Below are 13829 nucleotides of genomic sequence, written 5' to 3'. Positions count from 1 at the left end.
CTAGACCGTCCGTTCCAGACGGGGCAGACCGTCCGTTCTGGACACCTGTCTCCCCGTTTTGGTTCGTTCTTTCGGACCGAACGAAATTCGATGCAACCGACCCCTATACGTGACCTACCTAGACCCGTTTCCTACCCGAACCTCATGAAACTTGAATGAAACCGACTTACGGTAAGTAAAGCCTTCGGAACGAGCTGAATTGGCAATCCGGAATGGTCGGAACCCAATTTGATCGGATCGGAGGATAAAAAGAATAAAATGAATGTAAAGGAAACGAGATAACTAAAATAACAAGTAAGGACGTGTGTATACCCGAGTAGGTATAATAATATATGAATGTGTGTGATTGGGGAACCGGGTAGTTGGCATGGCGTGAGACTTTATTCCCGAGGGCCGGGATAAGGTTGAGCGTGTGATTGTAGCGGGTTTGAGGTGATATCCCGATGGTTGCATTGTTGGGATCTCCTCTTTATGATCTCTGACCCGGGTCGGGTTTCATATTGAGGAGACATGATTGTGATTGGTTGCCCACGGGCAGAGCTTGGAGCCGATGATACACGTGATAGTCTTGAGTGATTCGGCTATCACGGGGTTGAGGAAATCCTACGGTTACACTGTAACCGCGCCCACGTTCCACTAGCTATGGAACGGGATCGGGATTGAGTGATTCTCCCGGCAGAGACTGGCAATACATTTACCCGTGACTCGGGATTGAGCGATTCTCCCGACGAGGTTATGCGAAGGAACTCAGAAAGACCTGAGCTCGGGTCCAATGAGTTTCTCCGTGGCGGACGGCCGGCGAGAGGTTGTCAGTTGTGTACTGACTTCGCTCGACATAGTCGGTGGTGGCCTGGAGGAGGCACCTGGCGCTCTGGCATCGAGAGGTGACATCGATGTCAGAGGGGATGGTTGATGTATTATGTTTTATGGAGTAGGGATTTGGATGGCGTGTTTTATTGTTCCGGCGATTGCCGAGGAGAGCGGGGGATGTGCGTTGCACATGGAGCGTCCTTACCCACGTGTGTGATGCACACGTGGAGATGATTTGACGGAACGGTTATTACTGAGAGACCCGATGGATCGAGCTATGACTTGTGTACATATGTCCTGGACTGGTGAGACCAGATCCGGTGTGGTGTCCTATGTGTGCGATGCACATAGAGATGATTTGACGGTTATGTCCGATGATACATCATGCGGACTGAGTGTGTGTGATAAGTGAATTACTTGTGCGATTGAGTGAATTGTGTTTCCTGGCATGAAGTGTGTATATATGTATACACTTATATCTAGTGTATGTATAATATTGATTGTGTATGACCATTTGCCATTTGAGTATGATCTTCGGGTTTAACCCGAAGTACTCGCTAAGCATGTAGCTTAGGACGTTGTTATGCAACGTTTCAACTCGAGATAGCGCAAAGAGAAGTGTTGGATGGACACAGCGGCGCCAAGAGTGTGAGGAGGAAGACCGAGAAGATTTAGGTTAGAGTTACGCAGATTCCTGTTCCAAAAAGATTGGTAGTATCGATTTATGAGTTTTGTATTTTCCGATAGTTACACTACCGTATTTGCATTTGTCTCCGCTGCATATGTATATAAATTGAGAATTTTTAAATCCTGCGTATTTTTGATAATTGTATTTATTTTATTGTTGTCCATGTGGCGCAACTCGTGGTTTTCGCGGGACACGGGTTTCGGGTGTCACACCTGAACTTTTCAAAACTCCCACATAAATACCTAGATTTTTAAATTTTTTTCCAAATCAAACAAATGCAACTGCTGACTCACAAAAATATTATTAAATGTCCAAATATTCATCTACATGTATTTAAATTAATATATATGCATATAAATTCACATATATATACAAATATATATATATATATATATTAAAAATAAAACTATTTATAATTAATAAAACACATATATATGTACAACATATATATATATATATATATATATGTATTCATACATATATACATTCATATGTGTATATATATATACATATTATAAATAAAATTAATTATAATCAATAAAACATTTACATACCTACAACATATATATATATATATATATATATTATAAATTATATTATAAATAATGCATACATATACATATTTTTTTAATATATATATATATATTAGTTATAATTATTTTTAGGGAAAATCGACAAAAAAAACTTATACTCTTCAGGTGTCGACAAAAAAACTCTATACTTTTTTATTACCAAAAAAATCTTATACTTATAATTATTCGCCGAAATATACATATACTCTTCAGATGTTACACAAAAAAATGATGTATTTTTTTAATTACTAAACAAACCGTATACTTATACTTGTTCGTCGAAATATACATATACTTTATAAATCTAGCAAATAAACCCCTAAACGCAAACGCCAAAAAAATGTGGTAAAAAATCTAACCGAACCTAATCCAACCGATATATACTCGAACCGATTAAAATAATATACTACATTGGATATGAGTATTTTAAATCCGAAATAACTAAACCCGAAATAAACGAACCGAATCGAACTGATTAAAATAATATACTATATTAGATATAAATATTTCAAATTCGAGTGAAACCAGTATCATTATATTAATTTTTTGAATTAAATTTAGAATATATTGGATATTAATTGATGATATTGGTAGATAAACGGTTATATTCGGTTACGGTTAATTCAAGTTCGATTTATTCGTTTTACAGTTATTTTGGGTTCGGTTATTTCGGATTTGAAATATTCATATCCAATGTGGTATGTTATTTTAATCAGTTCGATTTGGTTTGGGTATATATCGGTTGGTTTAGGTTCGAATAGATTTTTTACCGCTTTTTTTTTGCGTTTACGTTTAGGGATTTATTTGTTAGAATTTATAAAGTACATATATATTTCGGTGAATAAGTATACGTATAGGGTTTGTTTGGTAATAAAAAAAAGTACAGGATTTTTTTGTTTGACATCTGAAGAGTACAAGTATATTTTGACGAATAAGTATAAGTATAGTATTTTTTTATAATAAAAAATATAGAATTTTTTTGTCAACATCTGAAGAGTACAAGGTTTTTTGGAAGATTTTCTCTTATTTTTATTTTATTATGTATATTAGTTGTGTATATATATATGTTGTATGTATAACTAATATATATACATATACATATTATTTTTAATATATATATGTATATATGTTAATTCAATTACAAAACGGGCGAAGATTGGTCAGACCGTCCGGTCTGGGAAGCAGACCGTCCGGTCTGGGAGACGCAGACCGTCCGGTCTGCCTAGCCGGACCGAAAAGTCGAATTCCAACGGATTTTCGGCCATTTCCAACGGATTTGCCGGTTGGAATTTGGTTTTTTTTTGTAGTGTATAGATGATGCGTAACTTGATATTTATTAAGATTAGTTGAAGAGCCATATATATCGTGACATGCGAGCAGCTAATTAAATGAATCATGGGATCGAGCTCATATTAATGAGGACTAGTAGTAGGTCAAATCCCATGCATGCGTAGTCCACGTGGCTAATTCGCGGTCCATGTACGATATATATATGTATATAAAAGGCGGATAAACGAATTAGAGATTCGAGCCTAATAATTGAAAATAGGGCGAGATCTTTTTTTAGACGAACGATTGTCCAACGAAAATGGTCAAATAGCCCAATGAGATAAAAAAATATATATATATAACAGCCCGTTAACTATAGAAGCCCATTTCCACAAAATATAAAGGCCCATTTCCACAAAATATAAAAGGCCCATTTATTTCTAAATCCAAAGTCCAAAAAGCCCATCACATTCAGGAGCAATTTAAAAGAACAAGGAGAAAACTATGATCAATTTTTGTATTCCATTTTACAGCTTTTCCACGGCATGGGGAATTCGTTCATGTCCCTCTCGACCGTGGGATCCAAAGTAAAATAACAGTTGGTACCATATAACCAGACAACAACTGCAACTGTCCAATCACAACCCTGATCTCATTCACGGCGTCTGGCTTTGGACAGCGTCTTGATCAACCCTTTTGTGATCTTCCAAAACCATAGCAGATTCATCACTCCCAGCGCCGGTGGTATCGTCAGCAAGCTGTAAAACCCGAGCGGGAATACTTGCTTCACCTGAACCAACAAGCTCGAGAAACTCAGATTCTTCCAACCTACTATGATCTTTCATTTCTTACCGCTGGCTCTGCCGAAACATTGTATACGACATACCTGATCGAAGTGGAGGAACATATGAACAAAAAAGTAGATGAACAGAAGGACCCTTGCCACCTGAAATGGGCAGAAAGCTTAACCGTTCAAAAATGGCACACGAAGAAGAGATTCTGAGCGGAAACCGAAAGTAAAGTAACGGAATTTCGAATGTAGTTAACAGTACCAGCCAACCCAAGAACAGGGCAATCCCGTTGCACGTGTAAAGCTTGGAGCTTTTCTGACCACTAGTATCCAGGTACCTGCATATGCAGCATTCAACAGTGTAAGAGCAAAAGCTGACCAGACCAGGTTGTAAATATTGGATATAAGTATAGGGGGCATTCCCGATTCAGAAACCGACCAGCGTAGATTGACAAATGGAGTTGTGGCTTCGGAGAGGAGAACCATGAATATGTAGAACTGGCTTTGCCCGCTAGTGACAGCCAGTATGATAGCAAACATGGATATGCAATGGTGAAACACCTTGTGTTAACAATCATGTCAAAGGCATGTTAGAAATTAAGAAGCCATCTCATCTTTAAGGAAAGCGAAATGTAACACGAGATTGTGCTTTGATGCTTACATACTCCACACCACCGAGAACGGGAAAATGCCATAGGATCATTGACAGGTCTGCCAGAAAATAACCAATGGAGATCTGCAAAAAGCAGATGCGGAGATAACGTGTGTCGGGAATATATACTCTTTTTATTCGGTTTATGAAGATCCAAATAGGGAAGTCGAGTTCGATTAGAAAGTATTAAGTTTGATTAAAACGATGGAGAAAAAGGACAAGAGATCTCATCTCATCTGCGGAAGTAAGTAGCATTTGTTAGAACCCTATTCTCGAAAGCATGCTATATGATCACCAGCAAACTCACCCCCAATATTACTTCTGACGTTGTTGAAGTTCGGTCGATCATTAAACCACCGAGAACATTATCATCAAACATTCCCGAAAACACCAGCAGGTAGATTGCAGCCAACGAAACGAAAACTGCGTGAAATGTCGAGAAGCCCCTGCAAAAGTAAGTAGAAAAAACAAGACACAAAACTCAGCACGGGTCAAGAAAAGAGATCAACTTTCGAGTTAAATGCACAGAAAGAATTAGCATTGATAAAGAACTTTACCTGTTATTCCATTCCATTTGCTGTTTGCTGTCGAGTTTTCCATACGGTTTGAACAGCAAACGGCTCACCAAACCGGTTAAGTCATAAACCTTCAAAACAAAGCATTCAAAAGAGGCTTAGTGACAAAACTCAGGATCCGGACAAGGTCTTGCAAAACTGCCTTGCTCTCGTTTAAGGGTCAAGCGCTAATATGAAATCCAGAACAGTACAAACAGAGAAGAAGATGGAACTAAGGGCAAAAGGATAGATTTAGCATTTCGCTTACAATCTTGCACATTATGATCCCCGAACAGACAGACGCGAGCAACGTGAATCGTTTGGAAGAGGCAACAACGTCATCAATGGCAAATGCCAACCCAAGAGGGAAACTCAAAGCCATGGAGACACCCTTGCTTTGACTCTGTTGATGAAATGGAAAGAGCTTCAGGAAAACAAGCAGATACAGACAAGAGAGATGAAACCCATATCAAGACATACGGCCTCAGGTAATCAGTACGAGAAATCGAATCTAAAAGATGATGGAGAAGAGAAACCTGATGAGCGATGGGACAAAACCTAGAATCCGGCGTTCAAGGAAGAAACCTGGGGAACCTTCCAAGAACAAAATTGAGAAGATAAGGTAAGAATAATCCAGAACAAGAGGGGGAACAAAGCGCCACTAAGGAAGAAAAAGGAAAGGGCTGCAAGTTCGACAATACAGGAAAAGCAAGAGCCCCGATCTCGGATTTTCAATTGCCAAATCCTGAAGCTTTCCAAAGGGGCTTGACCCTCTCTCTCTCCCTCCTTCCCAGACTCGAGCAATTAGTCATCCGCCATTGGCTTCGATATGTCTTTTCTTCTTCCGGTTTCCTTCTTTGAAAAGGTGTTACCTTTCAATTTAACTTCAAAAGGGCATACCTTTCTCCAACTTTCATAAATTCTCGTGATGCATAATTGAATGGATCATTTCTTTCTCTACTTCCCTTTTTTTTTTACAAGTTATACAAATCTGAAAGGAAAAAACCCCCAAAAGAAGAAGTGAAATAGTGAATGCTGATTGGTCCCTCGGAGAGTTTGCCCATTGGAAAGTCATGGTTTCTTCCTATTGGTTGGCTGAATGCAAAACTCTATTCACGTGCCATACCATATGCTTCCACGAACTTGTGAACCTACCCATCCATTTTAGCCCTCCCTACTATCTTAATCATAATTTGAAGTGATATACCTAACGTTAATTCTAAATTAGCACATATAAATCCTAATTGGGTGTGGACAATGACAACAATGTTTGGTAAGAATTTGGAATACTGGTATTCTTTTGAGTACAAAACATTAGGCTCCATTTGATACCATTAACGGTTGTCCCCCTCCAAAGTAGATGGAGGCTTAACAATAAATGCCACAGAAAAAGACTTCATGAGAAATAGCAACCATTCCATAGTCTACTATGTATGTATGCATGTGCCTGTTCTTGAGTTCTGCTTTACACATTGCATAAATTAGATAAGCAAATCAGCCGATCTTAAGGCGAGTTATGGTATTATTTAATTTTACAGAACAGTAGAGCTTCAAAAGCAAGAAACTTTGTGAAACGCATCTTCAAAGGTTGGAACTCCTATCTTCCTTCTTCCATCGAGTCATCCACTCTTGTCTCGTACGGATAGGAAGATATTACCCTTAATATTGTTATGATTTTTTGTAAGAAAAATCCAAAAAAAAAAACTAAATTTTGACAATACTGAAAATTTTATTTTATTAAATAAAGATTAAACTTTTAAAGTTTAACAAAATAAAACTTAACTCTTCTAGATTATCAAAATAAACAAAATGATTGATGCAATAAGATGTAAACAATAAGATGTAAACACGTTAGATTATTTTATTTATTTTTTTTTACTTTTTTTTACAATCGAAAAATTTTTATATATTTTTTAAATCACTAAAAAAGTTCAGTATTTTTTTTTATAATCATAGAAAAATTCGTGTATTTTTTAGATTACTTAAAAGTATTCGTTTAAAAATTTTAATGTTTATCTGATAAAAAAAATAAAATTCGATTTTTTTGTCAAAATTGAAAAAGTTGAATATTTTTTTGATAATTTTTCTAAGTTATTGATAAAATATAATAGAATATTCTAGTATACAATTTCTAGGTTAAATCATTACAATATCAATGATAATATCTTTGAGGATGGGAAATTTGGGGAAAATCCCGTTGGTTACCCCAAATTGTTAATTAACAGAGGTTTGGCTGAGAAATTTTTAGAGATTTACCATTATGTTTATTATATTATTTATAAACAAAATATACAAATCGCATAATATCTAGTTAATATTCTCAAAGTAAGGGTTGTTTCTATTTTGTATTTCTGATACTAATTACCCACATGAGTTACAAGATCAAGACTATCTATGGAGAAGATTTTGCCTAATCAAGCGAATGAATTTCATTTGCATCTCCTCTCCTCTCACAATCTCGACACGAGACCAGCGTTCGTAGTGTTAGGTGGCCTTTGATCTTCTCCCCAAGAGCGACGATCGCGTAAATATCAAAAGGGCTTTCTCTGTTTGATTGTCTCTCCTTCTTCCACGTTCAAGAAGGCGAAATTTCTGGAATTTTCTCCGACAAGAAAAAAAACTGCCTTTGTCGGAATCTCAGGGACCAGACCCAGTTTCGATGGCTCTCTCTCTCTCTTCCTCTCTCTTCCCCAAACCCTTCATCTTCTTCCGCACCATCCAAAGGTCGAATCTTCGTTCCAAAACCTATGCCTTGAGGCTGTTGTGCTGTTCAGGGTCGTCCCAAAATCGTCAGTTTTCTTCGGATTCCGAGAAGAAATCTTTCGCTGTGGCCACGGGCGAGCTTTTCCTGGGAATCGCCTCGAAGCTTATAAGAACAGCCGAGAAGCCATCTCCTGCGCCGCCGATTGACGAGACGAATGGCAATGGCGAGAGAATTGCGACCGTCATAGAGGATGAGATCGAACCCGAGGTGATATGGGAGCAAAGGGTTAAGGATGTAGAGGCTGAGAAGGAGAGGAAGATCATTACCAGCCCCGGATTTAGCTTCTCTGCTGCAGGACTTTTGTTCCCTTATCATCTTGGTGTTGCCCAGTTTCTCGTCGAAAGGGGTTACATCAAGGTACTCTCTTTCTTTGTTTTCAATCAGCTTCCATGATCATTGCATTGTTGCTTTTGCTGCGAATTGTGGGTCTGTATCCATGGAAGCTCTGTCTTGATGATTAAAAAACGTGTGTGTATTGATGAAGGAGACGACTCCATTGGCGGGTTCCTCAGCTGGTTCCATAATCTGTGCGGTGATAGCCTGTGGATTAAGTATGCAAAAGGCATTAGAAGCCACTAAGACCCTTGCTGATGATTGTCGCCGAAAGGGTACTGCATTTCGTCTTGGGGTAAAGCCAATTCTTCTGTTATTTAGTTGCCATGCTCTCTATGAAATTAAAGAACATCAATCAATTCATTTTCTTTGCCTTCCCCGGTGAAGTTAGAGGCTTAGGTGATCCAATGTTTAGTCATTTTCTTTTGGTGATGTTCCTTTCCGACAATGTGGGTGTGTTTGGACAATATGGCTAGAGTTATAGAATTCAACGGATACCGATTTTGATGCCATTACTTCCTTTCTGAATGACATTTCGAAATGATTCATCCAAGTCCCACGGGTTTCAGGCCCTTCTCAGAGATAGTCTTGAAGAGTTACTGCCTGATGATGCTCATACTAGTTGCAATGGGAGAATTCGTGGTGAGAATGATATCTTCTTTCTTCTTGAACGATCCCTCTGTCACCATTTCTTCACGCTGAATTGTGTTTGGATTCGAGTTTTCTGATCTTGCTTATCATATACTACCAGTTGCCATCACCCTGATTTCGTGGAGACCAAGAGGTCTACTGGTGGATCAATTTGACTCCAAGAGAGACTTGATAAATGCAATTGTTACATCTTCCTTTATACCAGGGTACATATTATATACTTTACTTTGAAATGTTTGATAGATCTTGTTAGAGGAAACTTAAACTAACAAGGAAGTGGATATGCAGCTATCTTTCACCGAGGCCTGCAACTGTGTTTCGTAATCGGCTTTGTATAGATGGAGGATTGACATTTTTTATGCCTCCAACATCTGCTTCCAAAACGGTAAGTGCATCGAGATTCTTAACATTTCCTCCATCACTCCTTAAGCAGAAAGCATATATCTGGAAAGCATGCACTTGTATTCTCGCTAGACAATCTCGAATTTTGGCACGAGTACCTTCTGTGTATGTTCCTTTTGGTTGTTCATTTCATGTCTTCCGACCCGACCCCTTTCTTGTTATAATTCTGTGTCACGGTTTCCAGGTACGAGTTTGTGCATTCCCCACAAGTACTTTTGGAGTGAGAGGAATTGGGATAAGTCCGGACTGCAACCCTGAAAACAGGGCAACCCCTAGACAAGTAAGTGAGTTCTGTTGTGTGGATTGGTTTCTTTCCCGCTAACCAAGTAGGTTAAGCCTTTGGCATTATACATGCAGCTTTTCAACTGGGCACTCGAGCCAGCAGAAGATGAGGTGTTGGATAGGCTGTTTGAGCTCGGATATGCGGACGCAGCTACGTGGGCAGAACAGAATCCAGCCGGTGAAATGGTTCACGACGACAATTCTTCGCCCGAAAACGTTTCTGCTAATCTGGAAACAAGAACTTGACACTTCTTTAACCAAAGTAATTTGTTCCCCAAGGTATGATCATAGAATCACTCTAGAGCTTATACTGTACATTGTAGAATCCTACAGTTATACAGAACTCGGATTTCATTTCAGAAACTTTTCTCGTTTTACAATCTGTAAACAAGCTCTGATAGTTAAAAGTTTCTGGCTTTTTGGATTTTTCGTGAACCCTTTATGAAAATTCAGTGCTATACACAAACTTTTTTTAACTTTTATTAATCACAAACACAAATACACAGTAGCAGACAGCAAAGGACAAAACCACACAAAGGACAAAACCACAAACCGGCATTAACAGAGTCGTTGCATCAGATGTCACGATGCAGAGCGCATGGACTTTTGGTCACATCGCTTCTTATTCAATCACACACGCACGCAAAAGCTTCCAAAAGCTTTCATATCATATCATTACATTATATTTTACAGTAAAAAAGCAAAGACTTGCGAAGAAGTCTTCGCTGGATGGTCTGATCAACGACGGAAGCTCCTGACCTGGCGAGGCGGGTCGGTCTCAGTGTCCTCGAGCTTGACACTGGTGTAGACCGCTGCACCAGCCACCGCACCGAGCGTTGGAGCCAGCAGATAAATCCAAAGCGCCCTGTAGTTCCCGGCTGCAACCGCTGGTCCCAGCGTTCTCACCGGGTTCATCGAACCACCGCTCGAGGGTCTGTCGAGTTTTTAAAAAAGCAATATAATGCCTGAATTTGACTGATAAAGATGTTCATAGAGTCTTCCAGAGCAGACCAAGAAGGAAGCATACTACCCACAAAAACAGAGCAAAATAAGCCAATCTCTTACCCAGCGACAAGAATGTTGAGCATGACCGTGGCTCCTACAGCAATGCCAGCAAGTTCTCCGACCTGCTCAAACCGAATCCACTTCTCGTTAAAACCCAGAATTCATCTCAATCCGAACACAAAAACCCAGATTTTCCCTGTGAATCCAACGGAGAGAGGGTAAAGACAGAGATACGTACGGCACGAGTGTCGGTGGCAACAGCAGTGACGACGAAGAGGAGATTGAAAGTGATGAGGAACTCAAGGGCAAAGGCTTGTCCGATACTGACGGAAGGGACAGTAACTCCTCCGGACATAAAAGGGTGGAACACGCCCTTTAGGGCAAAGGAGGCGCAGATGGAGGCAGAGACCTGAGCCGCTACGTAGGCTGGGACGTGGGCCCAGGGGAAATGGCGAAGGGCTGCGAAGGCGATGGTGAGTGATGGGTTGAGGTGAGCCCCCGAGATATGGCCAGTCGACAGAATTATGATCATCACTGCAAGTCCTGCACAAGCCGCATTCCCTATCAGAGTTTCTGCACCATTGTACTTCTGGTTCACGATCGGACCGGCTGTTGCCGCGAATATCAGTATGAATGTCCCCACGAATTCTGCGCCGATCTGTTGATGGGAAACTCATTTGGGTCAGTTTTCAGTATACACATAGGATTCAAGCAGAAACCGGGAAAAAATGGTGAAGAAATTCAGGAAGCGAAAGAACGGTTTCTTGTCTGGGAAGCAAGTGAATTTCTATGAATTATAGAGAGTAATATTATCATAATATTTACCATTTTCTAATCTGTGTAATGTTTTCTACTTAAGACAGACACCTTTAAGTGGTGGAAATGTTACCTCGTAACCAAAATTACCGTTGAATAAGGCAAGATAGGCAAATCAAATTCCAGATTTCCTATTTGTATCTTTCATCTATAAATCATTAGAATAACCATTAGGGTTTATTCAATATTTCGTCGCTACATTCTTTTATCTTGCACTTGTATCTCGTGAAGCTGAGCTAATAACAGAAAGAGTAGATAACATGCTTTATAATGAAATCATAAACTCCGTCAACGCTATGAGTTGTTCATGTTTTTTTTCATCGTTAGTACGCGTTGAAATCGCCAATAGCAACGATATATATATATATATATATAATATGTATGTATGTATTAGTGATTATATAATTATTACAGGTGACGACAACCAGACAGAAGGAACCGTTGATTGCGTTAAATCAATGGGTCGGCTGCTTCCGTGATTCATATATAGAGAGATGTTTACAACGATGAGACCCTTATCATGTTTTCGTCATTTCATCTCAAAATTTATATAATTTTTATGTAACATAAAAATCAATGTAAAAAAAAAGTACCTTTTTTATTGCGTGGTCGTAAAAGGAAATAACTTTAGCTATTCACTTTTAGGTTACCAAGGCACAAAAATATATATATTTGGTCGGTGTACATTTAAGTTATGTTCAAGTGGGCCTGCGATTTATATTATAAAATAATTTCCCTCTTTCAGTCACTTCAATTATTTAGATATTTCGTTTCTCTGACTCGTCGTTTTATTATTTATATATCTCTCCCATGTACATATGACGTACAAGCCCGCTGTTCAGCGTCACCAAATTCGGACTACACATGTATATATATATATACACATATACTATAATCCATTATAATTTATAACCAATAGCATACGTACGGACTATCTATAGAAATGAAAATATTTTTGGATCTAAATGAAAACAACCTCGTAGCCCATATATGCAATGATAACAATGTGAATTAGTTTGTTCAAACATCAATCTATTCGTTATAGATACTCATAATTAGTAGGTTTAATCAACGATCGAATCATATAATATAAAAATATAAATACCTTGCGGGTGAGGGAGACGTTAGGAGCGGGGAAATCGGAGAAGCAGGAAATTTTTTTAATTGTCACAAAATATGGTTGAACCGAAAGAATAAACTACGATTAGATTTTCACAGAAAAGAGAAACTATAGAATAGGCGATTATAATTCCACAATCAATTCGTAGATCATTCTATAGCATACGCATACGGTTCGTGACGTAGTCGACCACTCCTTAAAGTTGAAATAAATACAAAATATCTAAATAACCAAGCTACAAACATCACCATAGAGTATAAACATGAATGTCTATGTATGTTTCTTTTCATTCTTCTGTTGAGATTTTTTTATTAATATAACTATAACTTAATCTAAATTATTATTATTATTATTATTATTATTATCCAAAATCCAAAGGCAAACACGGATATTTAGCTTCAAATTTATTACAAGACCGGCCACTGTTTTAGTGAGGATGTTGATGGTTTACGCCACCGTCGGGAGACCCTGTCACCGGTGGCTTTGGGAACGGCTTTTTCCGTACCTCGATCAACAAACCACCGCCGGTTGACAATCTCGCCGTTAACTTTTCCGTGAAGAGGTGCAGATCCAACGGCTGAGATCGAATCGAACGGCCACATATTTCTGAACTCAAACATCCGACACAGATGGTGAAGACAAGAACCAGGGTTCCGACCAAACACACCTTGTTCATGGTTGATCTAATTATATAATTATTACCCTCTTAATAAAAAAATATATTAATAAGATAAAATAAAATAGAGGAACTGAAAATATTGAGTGTTTTGCTTGTAACGATTTTAGTTTGGGATAATTATTTGGATAATGCATGCATATGCGTGTGTGTGTATATATATATATTGCCCGGTTACATGTTAATATGTTTATATATAGTAGACATAATAAAATACATCCATCGGGAATGTTTGTTATCAATTTCATTATTATCATCATCGTCATCATCATTATTTCGTTTAAATTTGCCCGGATCTATTCCAATTTTAACCTGATTTATTTCTATTTAACAATATCTCTTTCGTTAAATATATATCGTCTACCCTATTTTCACCGAACTTATTTTGGAATTTTAATTTCATTCTGTCATCAATGTTGGTGGATTTTTTCCCTTCTAAATTCCT

General features: G+C 38.3%; 3 protein-coding genes across 8 annotated transcripts; 1 reads left to right on the top strand and 2 right to left on the bottom strand.

The window, feature by feature from the left end:
- Window positions 1–3759: 3759 nt before the first annotated feature.
- LOC104810273 (transmembrane protein 56-like) lies at window positions 3760–6373 on the bottom strand. Of its 6 annotated transcripts, none has more exons than XM_010536509.2 (10): window positions 6032–6373; window positions 5872–5929; window positions 5604–5759; window positions 5339–5427; window positions 5089–5227; window positions 4791–4865; window positions 4569–4690; window positions 4392–4467; window positions 4226–4285; window positions 3760–4129 (listed from the first exon to the last, which is right to left on the bottom strand). In XM_010536509.2, exons 3-10 carry the CDS (start codon window positions 5715–5717, stop codon window positions 3992–3994), a joined length of 813 nt encoding a protein of 270 aa, XP_010534811.1. In that variant the 5' UTR covers window positions 5718–5759; window positions 5872–5929; window positions 6032–6373; the 3' UTR covers window positions 3760–3991. The 6 variants fall into 6 exon arrangements, with proteins under 6 accessions (XP_010534811.1, XP_010534818.1, XP_010534784.1 ...); XM_010536516.2 differs by having other exon boundaries at window positions 5872–5920; XM_010536482.2 differs by having other exon boundaries at window positions 6037–6373.
- A 1301-nt stretch (window positions 6374–7674) lies between these two features.
- On the top strand, window positions 7675–10193 carry LOC104810264 (patatin-like phospholipase domain-containing protein 3). Its single transcript, XM_010536463.2, has 7 exons — window positions 7675–8456; window positions 8584–8727; window positions 9002–9074; window positions 9184–9289; window positions 9372–9468; window positions 9670–9765; window positions 9843–10193. Exons 1-7 carry the CDS (start codon window positions 7995–7997, stop codon window positions 10011–10013), a joined length of 1149 nt encoding a protein of 382 aa, XP_010534765.1. The 5' UTR covers window positions 7675–7994; the 3' UTR covers window positions 10014–10193.
- A 32-nt stretch (window positions 10194–10225) lies between these two features.
- On the bottom strand, window positions 10226–13384 carry LOC104824778 (probable aquaporin NIP5-1). The gene is made up of 5 exons (XM_010556944.1): window positions 13160–13384; window positions 12694–12786; window positions 11011–11430; window positions 10833–10894; window positions 10226–10701 (listed from the first exon to the last, which is right to left on the bottom strand). Exons 1-5 carry the CDS (start codon window positions 13382–13384, stop codon window positions 10506–10508), a joined length of 996 nt encoding a protein of 331 aa, XP_010555246.1. The 3' UTR covers window positions 10226–10505.
- Window positions 13385–13829: the final 445 nt, after the last annotated feature.

This window comes from Tarenaya hassleriana, unplaced genomic scaffold (assembly GCF_000463585.1).
Source record: "Tarenaya hassleriana unplaced genomic scaffold, ASM46358v1 Cleome1, whole genome shotgun sequence".
NCBI lineage: Eukaryota > Viridiplantae > Streptophyta > Magnoliopsida > Brassicales > Cleomaceae > Tarenaya > Tarenaya hassleriana.
This window is presented reverse-complemented; position numbering and strand designations above follow the sequence as displayed.